Source organism: Gobius niger, assembly GCF_951799975.1.
Source record: "Gobius niger genome assembly, chromosome: 21".
Taxonomy (NCBI): domain Eukaryota; kingdom Metazoa; phylum Chordata; class Actinopteri; order Gobiiformes; family Gobiidae; genus Gobius; species Gobius niger.
This window is the reverse complement of record NC_136872.1, coordinates 12,060,870-12,076,897: the sequence shown is the minus strand read 5'-3', so window position 1 is coordinate 12,076,897 and position 16,028 is coordinate 12,060,870. Positions and strand designations below refer to the sequence as shown.

At 43.5% G+C, this 16,028-nt stretch overlaps 3 protein-coding genes across 3 annotated transcripts; 1 reads left to right on the top strand and 2 right to left on the bottom strand.

The window, feature by feature from the left end:
- Positions 1-437: 437 nt before the first annotated feature.
- LOC306980994 (butyrophilin subfamily 1 member A1-like) lies at positions 438-3,070 on the top strand (the record flags this gene model as incomplete). Its single annotated transcript, XM_079580540.1, has 9 exons — positions 438-441; positions 574-639; positions 984-1,352; positions 1,426-1,725; positions 1,793-1,888; positions 1,971-2,006; positions 2,081-2,107; positions 2,199-2,237; positions 2,315-3,070. 9 exons carry the CDS (start codon positions 438-440, stop codon positions 2,899-2,901), a joined length of 1,524 nt encoding a protein of 507 aa, XP_079436666.1. The 3' UTR covers positions 2,902-3,070.
- A 354-nt stretch (positions 3,071-3,424) lies between these two features.
- Positions 3,425-10,895, bottom strand: LOC306980382 (uncharacterized protein). The gene is made up of 8 exons (XM_079579734.1): positions 10,757-10,895; positions 9,884-9,993; positions 9,692-9,776; positions 9,408-9,603; positions 7,463-8,493; positions 5,753-6,555; positions 5,203-5,406; positions 3,425-4,762 (listed from the first exon to the last, which is right to left on the bottom strand). The coding sequence occupies exons 1-8, from the start codon at positions 10,843-10,845 to the stop codon at positions 4,488-4,490; spliced, it is 2,793 nt and encodes a 930-aa protein (XP_079435860.1). The 5' UTR covers positions 10,846-10,895; the 3' UTR covers positions 3,425-4,487.
- Positions 10,896-12,039: 1,144 nt separating this feature from the next.
- On the bottom strand, positions 12,040-13,920 carry LOC306980361 (uncharacterized protein). The gene is made up of 3 exons (XM_079579712.1): positions 13,468-13,920; positions 12,786-13,094; positions 12,040-12,361 (listed from the first exon to the last, which is right to left on the bottom strand). Exons 1-3 carry the CDS (start codon positions 13,597-13,599, stop codon positions 12,221-12,223), a joined length of 582 nt encoding a protein of 193 aa, XP_079435838.1. The 5' UTR covers positions 13,600-13,920; the 3' UTR covers positions 12,040-12,220.
- Between the last annotated feature and the right edge of the window lie 2,108 nt (positions 13,921-16,028).

Below are 16,028 nucleotides of genomic sequence, written 5' to 3'. Positions count from 1 at the left end.
ACTTTGAAAATACGCCTCAGTTACTTCCGTGAGTCCGTCACCAGCGAGCACGTGAGTTTTTAATAAGCGTAAACATTGGATTATTTCCTTCAAATTGTCTACTGGTTTTGACAGAAGACCTCCTCCTCCCACAATCAGAAAAAAAAAACAGAATTCTGAAAGGACAGAAAATATTGTGCAGCTTATGCTGAAAATATGCTCCGCCTTGTTCCCATATTTAGAAAATGAAAGTGAAACATGAAACTAAAGTAGCGGTGAGGCGCAACGACGAAAAAGCGTGCACCCAGGACCTTGATTTTGAATGCATTATAAAATAGGTCGACAATTTTAGAGCACCTGAACGTCTCACTGTAATGTAATATTTCCCACGACTCAGAGCGTCTGGAGAGCTACTTGTAAAGTCAATGTTACTTCATATTTTACACCACCCGCACAGAATGGGTAAGTCGATAGATTTCTATACTCAAACCTCTTAAACTATACTCATTGTAGTGTTGATTATTGTAATTACATATAGGCTTAATGTGGACTAAGCTTGAAATTGCAATAATGAACATGTGCTTTTATTTATAGACCTACATTTTGTCTTCTGGCTGTTTGGGGCGTTTCTTTGTCTGTCGGTCATTCAAGGTGCTCCAGGTAAGTCGTCTTCATTGACTTGCAGCAGTGTGGATTTGGGTATATAAGATGATCTGTAAAAGCAGTAGTCAATACATAAGACAGTTAAAATGTGTTCAGATCTATCTGTTTCTATTACAAAAGTGAAAGCATTTTTTTTTTCTTTTTGTAATTTAAAACAAGCAAATAATGCCTAAGGGGCTGGTGGGATGGTTTAATCAGTGTATGTGTCTGTAAATATGACTCTAAAAAGTGCAATTTACTTTTCCAATACATTTACTCAATTACTTTGGTACTTGGGACAATGGGTGGGTGTGTCACTGGTCACTATGCAAACTGACTCCATGCCTTTCTTGCTTTAACAGTGTCAGAAAATTTTGTGGTCTCTGTCAGCTCAAACGTGACGGTCCACAGCAAGCATGCGGTCGTACTGCCGTGCTGGCTCAGTCCGTCACAAAATGCAGAGGCGATGGAGGTGAACTGGTTTTATCGAGACCAATTTGATGCCCCTGTGATGCTTTACAAGGACAAAGCATTGGATAGTGTCTCCCAGCCAGCGTCTTACACAGGGAGGGTTTCATTTGGTCAAAAGGAAGCAACCTCGGGTGGTTTGACGGATGGAGATGTGTCTCTCAGACTGGTTAATGTCACACTTGCGGATGCAGGAGTGTACACTTGTTATGTTAGCAGTGAGAAGCATCATGACAGGGCAAGTTTGAACCTCATTGTGACCCGTGAGTATTAAAAGAAAAGATCCTTTGAAAAATGGTTGATGTGAATCCAAACTGATATTTACTGTGTGCTTAGAAACCGGAGAGCCACCTTTGCTGACACCAGTGATAATGGAAAACAACAAAGTTAATGTGAGCTGTGAGTCTGATGGATGGCACCCTCAGCCGAAGTTGCAGTGGTCTGACGGTAGCCGCGCCCTCACCCCCAAAGCTCTGGTGTACAGTAAAGCTTCGACCGGCCTTGCGTCTGTGCACAGCTGGCTGCTCATCTCCAGCCCCTCTACAGTGTCCTGCACAGTGGGGCTCTCTGGACAAGAGGCCATAGAGGGAAGGATGCGTGTGCTGACCCAGACTCCCAATTCACAGGCTCAAAAAGGTGTGACAAGTAACTAATAATATCTATAAATAAACTGAGACGAATCACAAAATATTGTTATTTTCAGATTCAGGGTCTTCAGCGACGGGATGGGGGCTTTTTGCAGTTGCACTTGTTGCTCTTGTTGCATTGCTGGGATTTCTACTATACAGAAAATCCAGAGGTAGATATTTTTGCGGGGATTTTTTTAAATCACTATTTTATACTATTAAAACAAACTAAACCCACCATGGATTCATTTTTAGGAAAGGGTTCCATATCCCAAACTGACGATGCTGAGGGTAAGAAACTACATTGTCTTGTCGTATAAAAGTGTTTTAATGCCAGCCTTTTTTTTTCTCTTTTAATGATCAAGGTGAATCTGAGAAACTTCTTCCCAATGGTAAATTATACTATGTTTAACACAATGCAAATTTACTGCATTGTACACCTTTAAAATAACTTTATAAACTGTGTTTTTGCTGTATTTGTAGGTCTGCTATCAATTCCCGATGAGGCCAAGGACAACTATGGTAACATTCCTGATATCACTAATTTCTCCAATCACATATGGCTATATGGAGTTAAGATCTATTTATTTTTTTAACAGTGAACGTTCAACCTTTGAATGGCGATAATGAATTCATTAAAATTGTAAACAGCAATATATTGAGAGATGCTGTAGATGCTCCTGCTGGCAACACAATCACCTGTCTCACCGCTGTCACGGGAACACCTGGATTCTCATCTGGGAAGCACTACTGGGAGGTCTCTCTAGTGACAAATGGAGCTCCAACGATCCCCGCCAAACAGTCCTGGTGGATTGGTGTCACTAATATGTCTAAGATTCCTAAGAATTACAATCGTTCTTCAACTGCTGACAACGGTTTTTGGTTCTTGTCTTCTACTCGTGACAATGCAGGAGTCCTACGGTTCAGCTCAAATCCACCCACCTATCTCTATGTTTCTGACATGCCACGAAAGATTGGAGTGTTTTTAAATTATGATGGACGAAAGCTACAATTTTATGATGCAGAGAATAGTCGTCTCATTGCCATTTTTCCAGTCAAGTTTTCAGGGGAAGTTTTTCCACTTTTCAATCCTGGCACTGGCGATAGAGCACCAATGACGATAATACAAAAACATGACGAACCCAGTGATGCAGGAACCGTCGATGACAAAACAGTTATTGAGTGAAACTTTAAGGTGTAATTTCAGCTACCACAGTAGTTCTAGTTTTATGTAATGATTGGTGCTGCATGATGTAAGACACAATGTAGTAAATGTAGTGTTTGTGTCGCTTCAAATATTAAGGACTGAACTCTAATTCCATGTGCAGCTATATTATATGTGCAGCTAACATACGTATACACTACGCCTAATGTCCTATTAATCTTGAGCATGTTGAAATCCCTGCTTTGTTAATGTAGCATTTTTCACATATTTATCCGTCAGTGCTGCTAATGACTAAATACTGAGTGAACTGATGTGTATTCTGTGTGTGATCTTAGTGCATGTATTAATGATATAGCTACTTTTTAATTGTGATATTTTGTACATTTATGTAATAAAAACAATATAAAGCAGGAGGCCACTTCCATGTTGTGTTTTGCATCTGAAGTTGTACCTGATCAGTTTAAAGCCGGAGCATGCTTCATTTTCAAACAAATTAGACTTCAAACCAACAACGAAATCCAAATATGTATAGTTAGCTTTATTGATCAAGGCTCCACCTTTATATGTCGCCTGGAACCAAAGAGACAGTATTTAAACCACATTTGAAACAAAGGCAGCACAAATGACCTAAATGAGCTACTGCTGGATCCGACTTAAGATCCAGAACAAAACTTCAGATACAAAGGGGTTTTAAAGAGAGATTCGTCTCTTCAAAGAACATAGTGATGGGACATTTTAGAGTTCCGTTCCAATGGACTATTTTGCACCCCTGAATACTGTACTGATGTAATGTACTGCCTATTAAAAAAAGGTTTGTGTAAGTGTGCCTCCATAATTGTTGGCAATTTGTGGTTTGGAAAAGTCACTCTTTACAGTCCAGTTTTGGAAAACAGAAAAAAAAGTCATACACTTTAATAAGCAGTATTTACATTATGTACATCATTACACAATACTGACTCTATAACCTTTCATATATTTACATTGCGAATAAGACCATAGGTTTATCTAAATAGACAAAAGAATAGAAAATGATATACAATAAATTCAAGTAGACGTGCCTTAATACAGTTATGATAAAGGTATAGATACACGAACCACTTCACACGCGAATTATGGTCCAAGAATACTTTAACACTCAGGGCACAATGCTACTCGATATGACACAAACTATACAAACACACAGAGTATATCAGTCCCAGAACATGTGGGGCCAGTATTTCCATAAGACTGGCCCTCCACAACTTTGCACATTCATGTTTGGTCATTAGCTTTAAACAGAAGCTAAATCTAGACCCATCTGCCGTCATTGAGCTGTAAGGTCTAAAACTCACATAGTTTTACCCATCAGTCTGTTATGTAAAGTAGAAATTACAAACAATAATAAAACATTCACAGCTTGTGTACGAGTGAACGTTATGAAGTTTCACCCATCACCACATCTTTAAATACAAAAATCCCCTTTGTCGAAAGAGAGGTCAACCCGATTTCAGGCAACGATGTTATACCACAAAATGATCAAGACCCTAATGAAAAGGGCTTTTTTAAATCTTGTGACAGCTGGTGGTTTGTACATTGATTCTGTGCGCCCTATGAGACTCTAGGAGACTCTATGAGACTGCAGCTGCTGCTGCCGCCACCGCTGCTGCTGCTGCTGCACTCAGCCTCCGGTCCTGCTTCTTTAGGAGCTGGATTCTGTTGTGGACATAGAACTTTATGGCCCTCCAGTCTCGGTGGTTCCCTACAAGCATCGGGCACAGCTGGAGGCAGCGCTCACAGTCGGCTTTGGCTGGGACCCGAAGCTCAAGAATGTTCTTCTTTAAATGAGTCTCTACTGCTAAACGCTCCGCTTCTGACCAGGGACGCTTCAACACGCCTCGCTTTCCTGCAAGGAGAGTATGTTCATTATGTTCAAGTAGGGAGACTTTACAGGGCCTAAGTGAGACTTTTCGCAAAAATAATCATGAAGTACACAGTTATGTAGGACAATATATCGAGTCACAAAACAAATCATGTTAGTGCCAAAAGGACGTAAGTGATATACTGGCTTTCCTATGAGCTCAGATTACATGTTTTTGACAAAATGTCAATATTTCAGTCAATTCTAATTTTACTTCATTTACAGAGGATTTTACCTTTTTATGACAAAATTCTTCTATTGCATGTTTTCATGTTTTGCTGATGTTGGCTTATTCCACCTCCGTTGCTAATGGCTTTGACATATGAAATTTGAGCTTTAAGGCTGTCTACATGTCATTTTGCGCATCTATAAAAATGATCTGAATCCTCCTACAGCATAATCCCAATCCCTGCCAAGACTGATACCTGATTTTTGCGGAGTCGCCTTCTTTTTTGGGTCACTGGATTTAGGAGCAGCTGCTTTACGTGCTGCTGGTGGTTTCTTCTTTCCCGGAGGTCGTCCTTTGCCCTTTTTCTTTACAGGGACCTCCACTTTCACTTTCACCTCCTCCTTCACCGGCTCCGCCTCAGATTCTTCAGAAAAGGATTCTGCTGAATTGCCCGACATCACTGTACAAAAAACACAAACACTGTATCACAACAATACAAAAGGATCAAGCAATGTTCAATCATCTAAATGTGATTTCACAAAAACAAATCCAATTCAGTCCATTTTAATTCTGCTCATTTTAGAAACAGGCAAACCTATAGAAAGATTGATTTTACTTCTAAAAACCAACCAGTGGCATCTGCTGGGCACAAAGAGGCAACAAACAATTAAATTAATGCATTCTACAGTGAAATGTAGATGGGCCTCCACATCATTAAGTCACATGTCACATGTTAACCATAAACAAACAATATCAAGGCATAAGCAAAAAATCTCAGCTCAACAACAATGCTTTCAGCTCCTTACCGTCCAATTCCAAGCAGATCTGCTGCAGGCTCATTCCTCGGAACAGCACCCCTTGCCTCTCTCCGTAAAGCACGACTCGACCCACGCGGCCCATGAGCGCATGATCCTGGATAATACCGGAGCAGTTCTGCGTCACATGGTATTCCCGGTCCAGAAAATCTTCCAGACGCTTCGTTGCCGCCGCTTGCCCCTCCCCGTCGTCCAATAGCAGCAGCTGAGTGAGGATGGCTACCTGGCGCCGCGCTCGCGTCGCCGTCAGTGGCCCGGGGTTCTTCGCCCCACTCGCTCGCGCCAAGTTCCTCAGAAGATCAGTCCCCCTCAGCGGCGTGGCCGGGGAGTGGTAGGGTCGCGAGAAGACGAAGGGGCTCTCCGGATCGACGCCGACGTTTGGACTGGTTTGGAGGAGCAGGTCTATGGAGGGCTCGAAGTGCGAGGGCAGGATGAGCGGCTGCACTCGCCCCCTTTTACCCAGGACACTGGCGCGCGGCAGGTGGCACAAGACGTGGCGCTCGAAGGGGGAAAGCAGAGACTCCATACCTGAGGCGGGGCTGGGGGCGGAGGGGTTCGCTTGGGGCAGAGACCGGTTGTGGTAGTCCTGGATGGTGAGCTTGGCGACTTCGCATTCTCGATGGCGGTTGTAGAGGATGAGCAGAGACAGGCTGGAGTGGCACAGGAGGCGCCAGGCTTCGGCCGAGTGCGGGGAGCGGGTGAGGGACAGGAAGGACGTGTGCTGCTGCTGACGGAGGTACCGGACCAAACAGGAGAGGGAGGACAGGAGCGGAGGCCCGTGCTGTCTGGGGGAGCTAGAAGGAAAGAGAATCCAAAATGACCAACGAGAGCCATTTCATAGGACAGTAGCCTTTAATGATTAATACTGTGTTCATCAAAATAATTCAGACAGATTGCTTTGGACAACGCTGAGCTCGGACTGGGGGATGTGATGGAAAATGAAAAACAATGGAATAGTGATCTTTTCTGTTAAATGCAATTCTATTCTCCAACACAGACTCATCTCTCCTCTTATTGTCAGTCTCTTCTCTGCTATGAATGAGTAAAAGGTTCATTTATGCAGGAAAGAAAGCAGCAGGTGTCCCTTTGAAGCAACAAAGCTTAAGTAAAGATTTAAAAATTTAGTCCGGTTCACAATGCTTACATTTCCACTGTTGTGGGATTTTTGTGGAGAATATGAAAACTATGTTTTTGGAAACCTTCTGGTCTAAGCAATGAGAAAAACAATGTTTCCATTTGCCCTTGTCACTTGCAACAATTGTACAATTATACAACCATTTTTCCATTAGAGTAAATGGGGAGTCCTGATCATCGCTACGGTAACTCCATATGACAAAGGATTTTTGTTTTGTTTTTACATAACATGGCAAATGGAAACATTGTTTATCTGATTACTTATTTAATAAAGTTTTCAAAAATGTATAGTTTTGATATTCTACAAAAATCTGGCAAAATTACATGAACCGGACCATTTGTTGAGGTGATTTGAATTAGGAAATTGATAAAAATTTTATTCTAGCAAACTAGTAGCATGAAAGAATGTATGCACATTACAATACAACTTCTAAGAGTTTATAGAGTTAAGTACATGTTAGCACCAGCATTAGTTCAATTCTCATCTATACAAACCTCTTCAATGCTGAAAATAAACAAAAAGACGAAAAAACACATACACAGAAAAATAGACAAAAATCAACACACCTCCCGGTCTCTCCATTCTTTTCAGCTGGTCCTTCCTCTTCTCCAGCACTCAAGTCTAGATCTTCCTGCGGATCAACGTCTGGCTCCGGTGTGGGCGGCGGGACGAGCTCGTCTTGATTTCCCAAACCTTCCACCTCAGGCTTTAGGCGGCTCTCGCTGTTCTCCTTCTTCATCTTCCGTCCTCTCTTCTGCGGAGGTGCCGGCGGAGATGGACTCTTTACCCTCTGAACTGCAGGGGGCGGTGTGTTTTTTAGGCTAGCTGTCTGTGAACCATTTCCTTTCTTGTTGGGCGCCGCTGGCGGCAGGGAGAGCGAAAAGGAGACCGCGCCTTGACCGGAGCGCCCGGCTGGTGGCTCCTTTTCTCTGGAGAATAGGGAGGGAGTGTTTAACTGCTGGGGGACTGCGAAGGAGTGGTTCTGGTTCTGGGGTGCAGGGGTGGACATTGTGGAATGGTGGTTTGGGACACTGCCGTTTGAGTGATTATGGAGGTGAGCCATCTCCATCGCCGTCCTGACTTCCAGCTGGTTGCTATGGTACTTCTCCAGGTGACGGGCCAGAGAGCGGTAATTTCGACCACAGTAAGGACAATGTTGCCGGTGGTTCAGCACTGTGCTACTCGAGCTGCTAATGTTAATATTAATGTTATTGTTGATATTGGTGGTTGGGGGCGCTATGGTGCCAAGAGGGGACTGTGTTTGGGACCTAACTGCAGGAGTGGTAGAGTGAGAGAACGAGGAGGAGCAGGGGCGGCCTGGTCCTCTGTGTGATGTGGTGGGGGTGCTTTTCTTTTTGGAGCTGACCGAAACGGGGATCTTGCGTTTTTTGCGCCGCCGAAGCATTCTGCCTCGAATGTCCTCAATTTCCTCCTCTTCGTCGTCGTCATCGTCGTCTTCCTCCTCCTCGTCCTCCTCGTGGTCGGAGTCGCTGGGCTCCGAGTGGGTCAGTGGGGATGACGATGGGGACAGCGACCAGGATGGGGTTAGGTAATCCGACACAGAAAGGGACAACGGGTGCGGGCCTCCCTCATCCTCCTGGAGAGACACAAGTGAATAGAGCTCATGGATGAATTAGGAACAACCAATTTGGGATTAGAAATACAAAGGGCTTTAGGTAACAAAGAGGAATTTTCACACCAATGGGACAATCTCCAGTCTGGAATGGTCAGGCAGGTTTGGCCGACGTCGGGCTGCATGTGTTAGGTATAAACAGCACAGTCGGTCGTAGACAGTGGTCGGTGAAGCCAGTTTTTGCCAATTGCGTTGAGTTAGTCAAATTGGCATCTCCCATGTCGCCACACGAGTCGCTCTGTGATTGGCCAAGTATTACTGGCTGGCTAGCAAATCAACTGGATATGAGAAGGAGTTTTTGTTTTTGAGTTATTGAACTCACAACCTTTTTCTCCCTCACGCTAATTATTGCCATACATGCTGCACACTGTTTTATCAACTAGCCGGATATATGTAAGAACTTCTGTGTGATAAACTGAAATAAAAAAGCCACGGGACTCTCTGAGAAAATTATTACCACCACATGGCGTTTGAACGGGGACCATGTCATTTCGTTTACAATTGACAACGTACGCTGTAACCATTAAGCACAAGTGAACTACGTGGCTGTCGGGCTCGGCTATCAACCTTAGGAATTCTATCAAAATGCCCAGTGATGCATTTGTAAATAATGCATTACTCTCTTAAGCAGCCTTTTCCAGAGGCTTCCTTGGGGTAGACTGACAGAAGCAAAGTTACTGATCTGTGCCAAGAGCCTTTACGATCACCACACACAAACTCACACACCGCTCACCCAAGCACCTGGTATTCCCATATAGTCTCCCATCCAGGGGCCCAACCCGCTCACAAGGGCCACATTCATGTATCTCACTCTTCCACATGAATAATGATCCAACAAAACAATCATCATGGACATTTTGCTGCTAATGTACGCTCACCAGTGCATTGTCACCCCAGTCACTGAGGCTGTAGTCCACTGTGATCTCCTCTCCTTTGGCGATGTCACGTATTGCTATGACGACCAGTCGGACCTGTGACCCGCAGTAAACTTCTCGAATACGACAGTTTGGAGGAGGGTGAAACAGCACCGGGCCCCGAACACCAGCGCCTCCGTCCTCCCCAAGCTCTGGGACGCTAATATCGCACAGACAAAGTGTAATGAGGAAACATAAATGAAGTTTACGAGAGCACATTTCAGGTTCATTTTGGTGATCTTTCTTACCAAAGCTGAGAAGGATCAGGGAGGTAGTATGGACTTCCAGGTGGAGCCAGGCGGTCTTCTGCTCCCTCTGGGTACTGGCCCTCCCCTGACATGACCCAAGAATGTAAATTATGAACAGTGTAAGTGTTCGATGAACCCTTATAAACACAGCAGTCGTAAATAAGGCATTGTGCATGTGTGTACGCTTCATACCAGGGCTGTAGCTGTGTTCAGACATGCTCTCCTCCTCTTCATCTTCAGTAACATACGCTCGCTCACACACCTTCACCGGCGTCCCCTTCCTCTTTCTTCCACACACACGGCTGAGGAAACACCGACAGAGCAACATTTGGGTTGATGCAAAAGTAAAAGCAGAAGGCACTTCCAAAAGAGGCTGGTGTGACCTAAACAGCACAGCCCAGTAAATCCGCTGCACATGTATACAATAACAAAGGTGGAAGCCTCTTCCTTTACTTACTTACTGCAGTTAAAAGTAAGCTTATTGGTCTGGTATGAGATATATTTGTTATAATAATTATAATACACATACTGAAAGGCTGTTCATTCCTGTTCTTATTGGGTATGGCTTCTAAACAGAGTCTTAGAGGAGCCTCCTCATGTTGTATGTTATGCCCCTCTAAGGCTGAGGGGGTGGGGAGGGAGTGAGCAGCTGAGAACTGTGTGGAGTGCGGACCGAAAATATATGAGTAAGCACAGTAAATACATGGTCAGAATGATTTTCCAGACAGCCACATGAATGATTACTGCTGCTGGGTGCCTGCTACACGTAAAGCTGCTAAAGGCTAGCTTATTAGCCCGTGTGGCTAACATTAGGACTTTTGCTCCGTCAAAACATCACACTGTTAAAATAAAAGGTAAATTAGCCGTGGTTGGACGAGGTTACGGGGAGACAAAAGCACATTAGGACTGCACTCAATTGGAAATAGTCCGAAAACAATTTCTCTTGTGTGTTTCTCAAATTTACGTGAAACCGTGCACCGTGGAGCCCTTTAATTTTACTAAACAGGCGCGCGCCTCCCGTGCACCAGCGCAGCAGTGGCACAAAAACCCCCGCGCTGCACTCACCCCCGCTGCGGCGGCTTGCTGCCATCTCCGTCGCTGTCGAGGGTCGGTGGCTCCCGGTAATCAAAAGGCGAGCGCACACTCTCCGCCATTAGGACTCCCTTCCCTACCTCTCAGGCTCCTGTAGGCAGCACTGCGCATGTGCACCACATCCTGCTGGGCCGAGGCCGCTCTCATCTGCCAGTCCCTCTCACTGTTTTCATAGGAAATGATCCTCACACTAAGTAATAACAAGACTAGTTCAGGTATAACATTCAATTATAAATGTAGGCATTGTAGGCAATGTATGAACACAATTTGATCAGGACTTTTTAAAGTAAAGGCTCTAAAAAGCTTTGTGGTTATTAAGGCTGGTTTTATTATTATGACCATTCAATAATCTATAACAAAAATAAAATACATCAAAGGTGTTACAAAACGAGTGAAGTCACAGCTGATTTACACACTCTGTGTGTTAGTATCACTACAGTGTAATTAGCTAATTATCTTTACAATAATTATAACAAGTGTCACTGCAGCTATTACAATAGTTCACAATGCATACAATACTATAATGTAGCTTCAAGGAGAAGCACTGGTCTTAACAGAGTAGCAGCACATTCAAGTATACAGTATTACCAAGAGAAACTTCAGCAGCAAACATTTGATCATAACAGACTGCCAAACCAAAAAAACACAGGCATTCAGTCTACATTTCAAACATGAAAGTGATTGGAATAAATAGTATTAGTAAATTGGCATCTCAAAGCTATAAAATTTAAATAGTAATAGGTACAGACTTGGTTGCACTTCGGTCACAGTATAACAGTCATGTTTTGGCTACATTCTAAGTAAAATAAGATTGTTAGTATTAGTTACAAATAAGTCAACATAAATAAAATAAATAGTATATTGCATATAAAGATAACATTTCAGTCCACTTCAATTCAACCATTTTAACGCATAAACTGGTTACTGTGGGAAAGCAAAGGTCATGTCACACTTACTTTGGAAATGCCAATGTCTGGGGAAAGCTGGCTGAAAGGCTTTGTTAAAGGCACACTGTGCAACATTTTAGATTAAACTGTTGCCAGCAATAAAAACATGCTCCTGATGATCAGCGAGACACAGAAAATGCTATTTTTGTGGTGGAAGAATGGAGTTAGATGAGGACCTAACCTATTTAAGTCTCACACTTGGCAGCCTTCAACATCTCCATGGAGACGACGCGTCCCGTTCTGAGTAAACGTACGGTGAGGTGAGCAGCTCACAGCAAATACACCTTTGTTTGTTAATTTTGTAGGTGTTTTTCAATGATAAATATATTTGTCATGAAATAAATGCTTGAATTTGTGATTTTGGTGAAATGTTACGCAGTGTGACTTTAAAGTGATGGTTATGCAGTACATTTTCACTAACATCGAGTGCTGAACAATCCATCTCCCAGTTAAATCATTCATTTGGATTACTGGCAAAGCTGGCTGTGGGTTAATTATCACTTTCTTCCTCCGCCTCTGAGTGGAGTTTGTGAAGAGTCTGTGCTGCGTGGTCGGCCCAGTGGACAAGCTCCAGCAACACTCTGTAGGTCCACATTTTGAGCGCGAAGACACCAGCAAGCCCATCAACCTCCTGTGTAAGACAGAAGAAAGTCAATAACACATGTTTATTATTTACCCAATTACATAAAAGAAACACCGCACAGAAAACAAATGAAGCAATTAAAACACAAGAAATAATTAAATGTCATAATAGCCTTAAGTGCAGATCACTCTTATCATTTGTTTGTTCAAGGTGAAACGGAAAGAGTCACTGTTCATACGGTCTTCTTTTGTCTTTTTCTGTGAAAGCACTGTTTGTTGGAGTGGCATGCAACTGCATCATCTTTGTTGTGGGTGTTGCAATGTGGCATTCCCAATGCAAAAGCTGCTTAATGCAACATTTGTAGTGGAAAAATAACAACAAATGTGTTTCACCAGTATATTTGTGTAGTTCTTTTTCTTTCCACTAACTTAAATGTAATGGCCAATGCATGCATGTGTTATTGTTGCTGTACCTCAGTGCACTGGTGATCTGGAGTGACTTCCAGGATTGTCTTGTCAGTTTCCATCAAGGCTTTGGTCGTGTGAAGTAAGTACTCTAGTCGCTGGTGCACATTTTTCCTCATGCTTTCATAGTCTCCCTCCAACTCGCCCCACTCCTCCTCTTCCTTAGCAATGACACAGTGAATCAGCCCCAGACACTGGCGCAGCGCTGAATGCAGCAGCAGCACCTGCTCGACAGTGCTGGACCCGGAGTCTGCAGACAAGGACACTATACGGCCACCATCAGGGGTGAAGTCCTTGGAAAACGACTCTTTCTCCCTCTAAAAGCAGTCAGAATCAGTGTGTTAACATTAGAAAACCAGTAGACACGTTTGTATTCATTTGACACCAGTGAAAAGTATTGACCATGTTATTGACGTATCCATGAGCCTATAAGCTTTGAATGGAAGAAGGCCCAGTTGGATAGAAAACATCACAACAACACTACAGTCCCCTATGGACACAGGAAGGAGGGGTCTGTGATAATGTTCTGCATCAATGCATCACCATTCCAGAAACCATCCACCAGTGAACTCAGTGACTGGAGTCACAGGTGACGGAGAAGCTAGCTGCTAGTTTTACATGCGGCTGCACGGTTACACATTCCTAAGAGATTATGTAGCAAATGAAACACCACGACTGTGAGGAACTTACAAATAGCTGGAGAAGGTGGGTACATTCACGATGCAGTAACCGGGCGAGAGACACCGCGCTGCCCGTCCGACCAGCGCCAGACCCCGCCTGCTCCGGCTCGTCCCCGGGTACGCGCTCCTGCTGCTCTGCCATTGCGCTCCAGCCCTGTTCAGTAGGTGCTCAAACACGGGCTGGATGTCGACCGAGCGACACCGTTTCGCCCTAATGCTGTTAATAAATACGGTAAGCGCCCCAGGCCGGGCCGTGGACGTGAAGTTCGGCAGACTGACCGTCGCAAGCCGGTGGTCAGTCAGGGGTGCTGTCGTGTTCGTGTCCCACACGCATTGAGCGGGATGTAATTAGTTCCGCGAGGCACGGGGAGCGTTTTAGGGGGATGCACTGGAGAGCCCTTCCCCATGTCCCAGCACCAAACGCCACCGTGTGGCCACGTTACCGCACTCTCATCCAGTTAGAGGGGTAAGTAAATACAAATACACTAGTGTACACAGTACTAACCTGAAGTGTTCCTGTAGAATAGTCTATTACACTATCTTATCTTATCTTATCTTATCTTATCTTATCTTATCTTATCTTATCTTATCTTATCTTATCTTATCTTATCTTATCTTATCTTATCTTATCTTATCTTATCTTATCTTATCTTATCTTATCTTATCTTATCTTATCTTATCTTATCTTATCTTATCTTATCACATTACCTGACACACAAGATCATGTTCATGTGCAGATTTTTGGTATGGTGAGATTGTGGAGCTGATATATTAATGCTAAACATAGGGTGAATGAATCTAATAGTTAGTACTATTTATTTCTGATGAAAACCCCAATTACAGTCAGGTCAGAAATCTGATCCTGCAACGGCTGCAAGTTGTGAAATGTGCCTTTAAACTCGCCCCTGTGAAGAATCGGGACCAACAAATATGTATGTAAGTTAGGAATAAGTTCGGACCACAACTAACGTTTTAATTTTGTGGCTTCCTCTTTTACTGTTTGTTAGGCTATTAAAAAAAAATAATCAGTAATTGGGCCTTTATGTCTTTAATGTTGAGGTAGATTCTACAGAAAACGAGAAAGTAGAAACATTAAGAGTTTGGATTACTATGAGGTAGAACATAAGGGTATAGGGGGTCACGGTGTTTAGTTCATGTCAGAAATTTGAGGTCAAGGTGGATCATTTTTTACATAATCTATTTAAACAAATTGGTTGAATTATCTCATTTAGTGCTCGACTCGCTGCAGTTATGGTACGTTTCCACAAGAGGGAGCCAGAGACCACCATATGTCACTCAGGTCCACTTGCAGCACCAGCTGAAACTGATCGACACTGGCTATGTTTACATGTAGACCAACAATCTTAGATCATTGAAGTGACATGTGAACAGCATGATCAGATAGGCTATTTATCTGATGTGATGTAGAAAATCTGTTTTCTTTCTGATCTGTCACATGTGTGTATGGGCAATACAGGGGTCAAATCCAGCTATAACCATCAAAAAACAAAAAACAAAAAGTAATCAGATTTTAATGCTGATCTTGATCACTAAAGGGGAGGAGCATTCTTTCCACATTCGTCTGGAATAAATTCGTCCAATTTAGTTGAATTGCTACTGCTGGTATGAGCAGAGCCGGTTTTTCCTATAGGCAAACTATGCAAGTTGCATAGGGCCCCTGCAGCCACAAGGGCCCCACATCTCAGTCAAACTACGGAGTTGTTTCCTTGATAAATTATCGCATTGTTACGGGCCTATTTGTCTCACAGATGAGTTCAATCCACACGGTTCTCATGCACGCAGTTACTTCCAGTAACTCTGGTTCTCTGAATGTGCGCAGGCTAACACGAGTTGGGCAACTCACAGGCTAATTCTCAGTGGTCAGACAGAAATAACCGTTAGGTGCAGGTTTCAGTTAGTCTTAAATCAGCGGTTCCCAAACTGTGGGTCAGGGACCAGAGATGAGCGAATGTGACCATTTGCCATTTACCATTTTAAAAAGTTGGAAATAGACTAGTAGTCGTCCTAAATCCCAGTCTCACAGTGGCTTAGTGGTTAGTGGTTCTCACACGGAGGGACGGGGCCTGAATTGAGGTCTGTATGTTCCACTTCTGCCCTGCTCTACTGCACAGTGGAACTGTTTTTGTCCGTAAATGGATTCGATCTTCGTTGAATAACCATGGGATGCGAACTGTAGGGCCCCCGAGTGGATTTTTGCTTAGGGCCCCAGAAAGGCCAGCACCGGCTCTGGGTATGAGCTAAAAAAAAATCCATACAGACTTTCAGCTGAAGGTTCCTCAGTTCTTCATGCAACTTGTACTAATGCTTATAATATAATGAGTTTTTTTCCTGGTTAAATAAAGGTTTGAAAGAATAATAATAATCGCTTACACTTGTATTGTGCTTTACAAGCCTGTGTTCCCAAGTTTCTCAAAGCGCCACATGTCGTCATACTCGATGGGGGTAAGCTATTGTAGCCACAGCTGCCCCTTGGGGTAGACTGACGGAAGCGAGGCTACCACTCTGTGCCATCGCCCCCCAAACTGTGACCATAGTAATGGTGTTATAAGT

What these genes read in the sequence shown, in the direction of transcription:
- LOC306980382 (XM_079579734.1), bottom strand. Translation starts at nt 10,845, where the DNA reads ATGGCGGAGAGTGTGCGCTCGCCTTTTGATTACCGGGAGCCACCGACC. An exon ending in TGAACACAGCTACAGCCCTG is followed by an intron (nt 9,777 to 9,883) that starts GTATGAAGCGTA and finishes GGGTCATGTCAG; the next exon opens with GGGAGGGCCAGTACCCAGAG. An exon ending in GGCGACTCCGCAAAAATCAG is followed by an intron (nt 4,763 to 5,202) that starts GTATCAGTCTTG and finishes CTCTCCTTGCAG; the next exon opens with GAAAGCGAGGCGTGTTGAAG.
- LOC306980361 (XM_079579712.1), bottom strand. Translation starts at nt 13,599, where the DNA reads ATGGCAGAGCAGCAGGAGCGCGTACCCGGGGACGAGCCGGAGCAGGCG. An exon ending in CCCACCTTCTCCAGCTATTT is followed by an intron (nt 13,095 to 13,467) that starts GTAAGTTCCTCA and finishes GACTGCTTTTAG; the next exon opens with AGGGAGAAAGAGTCGTTTTC. An exon ending in CAGATCACCAGTGCACTGAG is followed by an intron (nt 12,362 to 12,785) that starts GTACAGCAACAA and finishes TGTCTTACACAG; the next exon opens with GAGGTTGATGGGCTTGCTGG.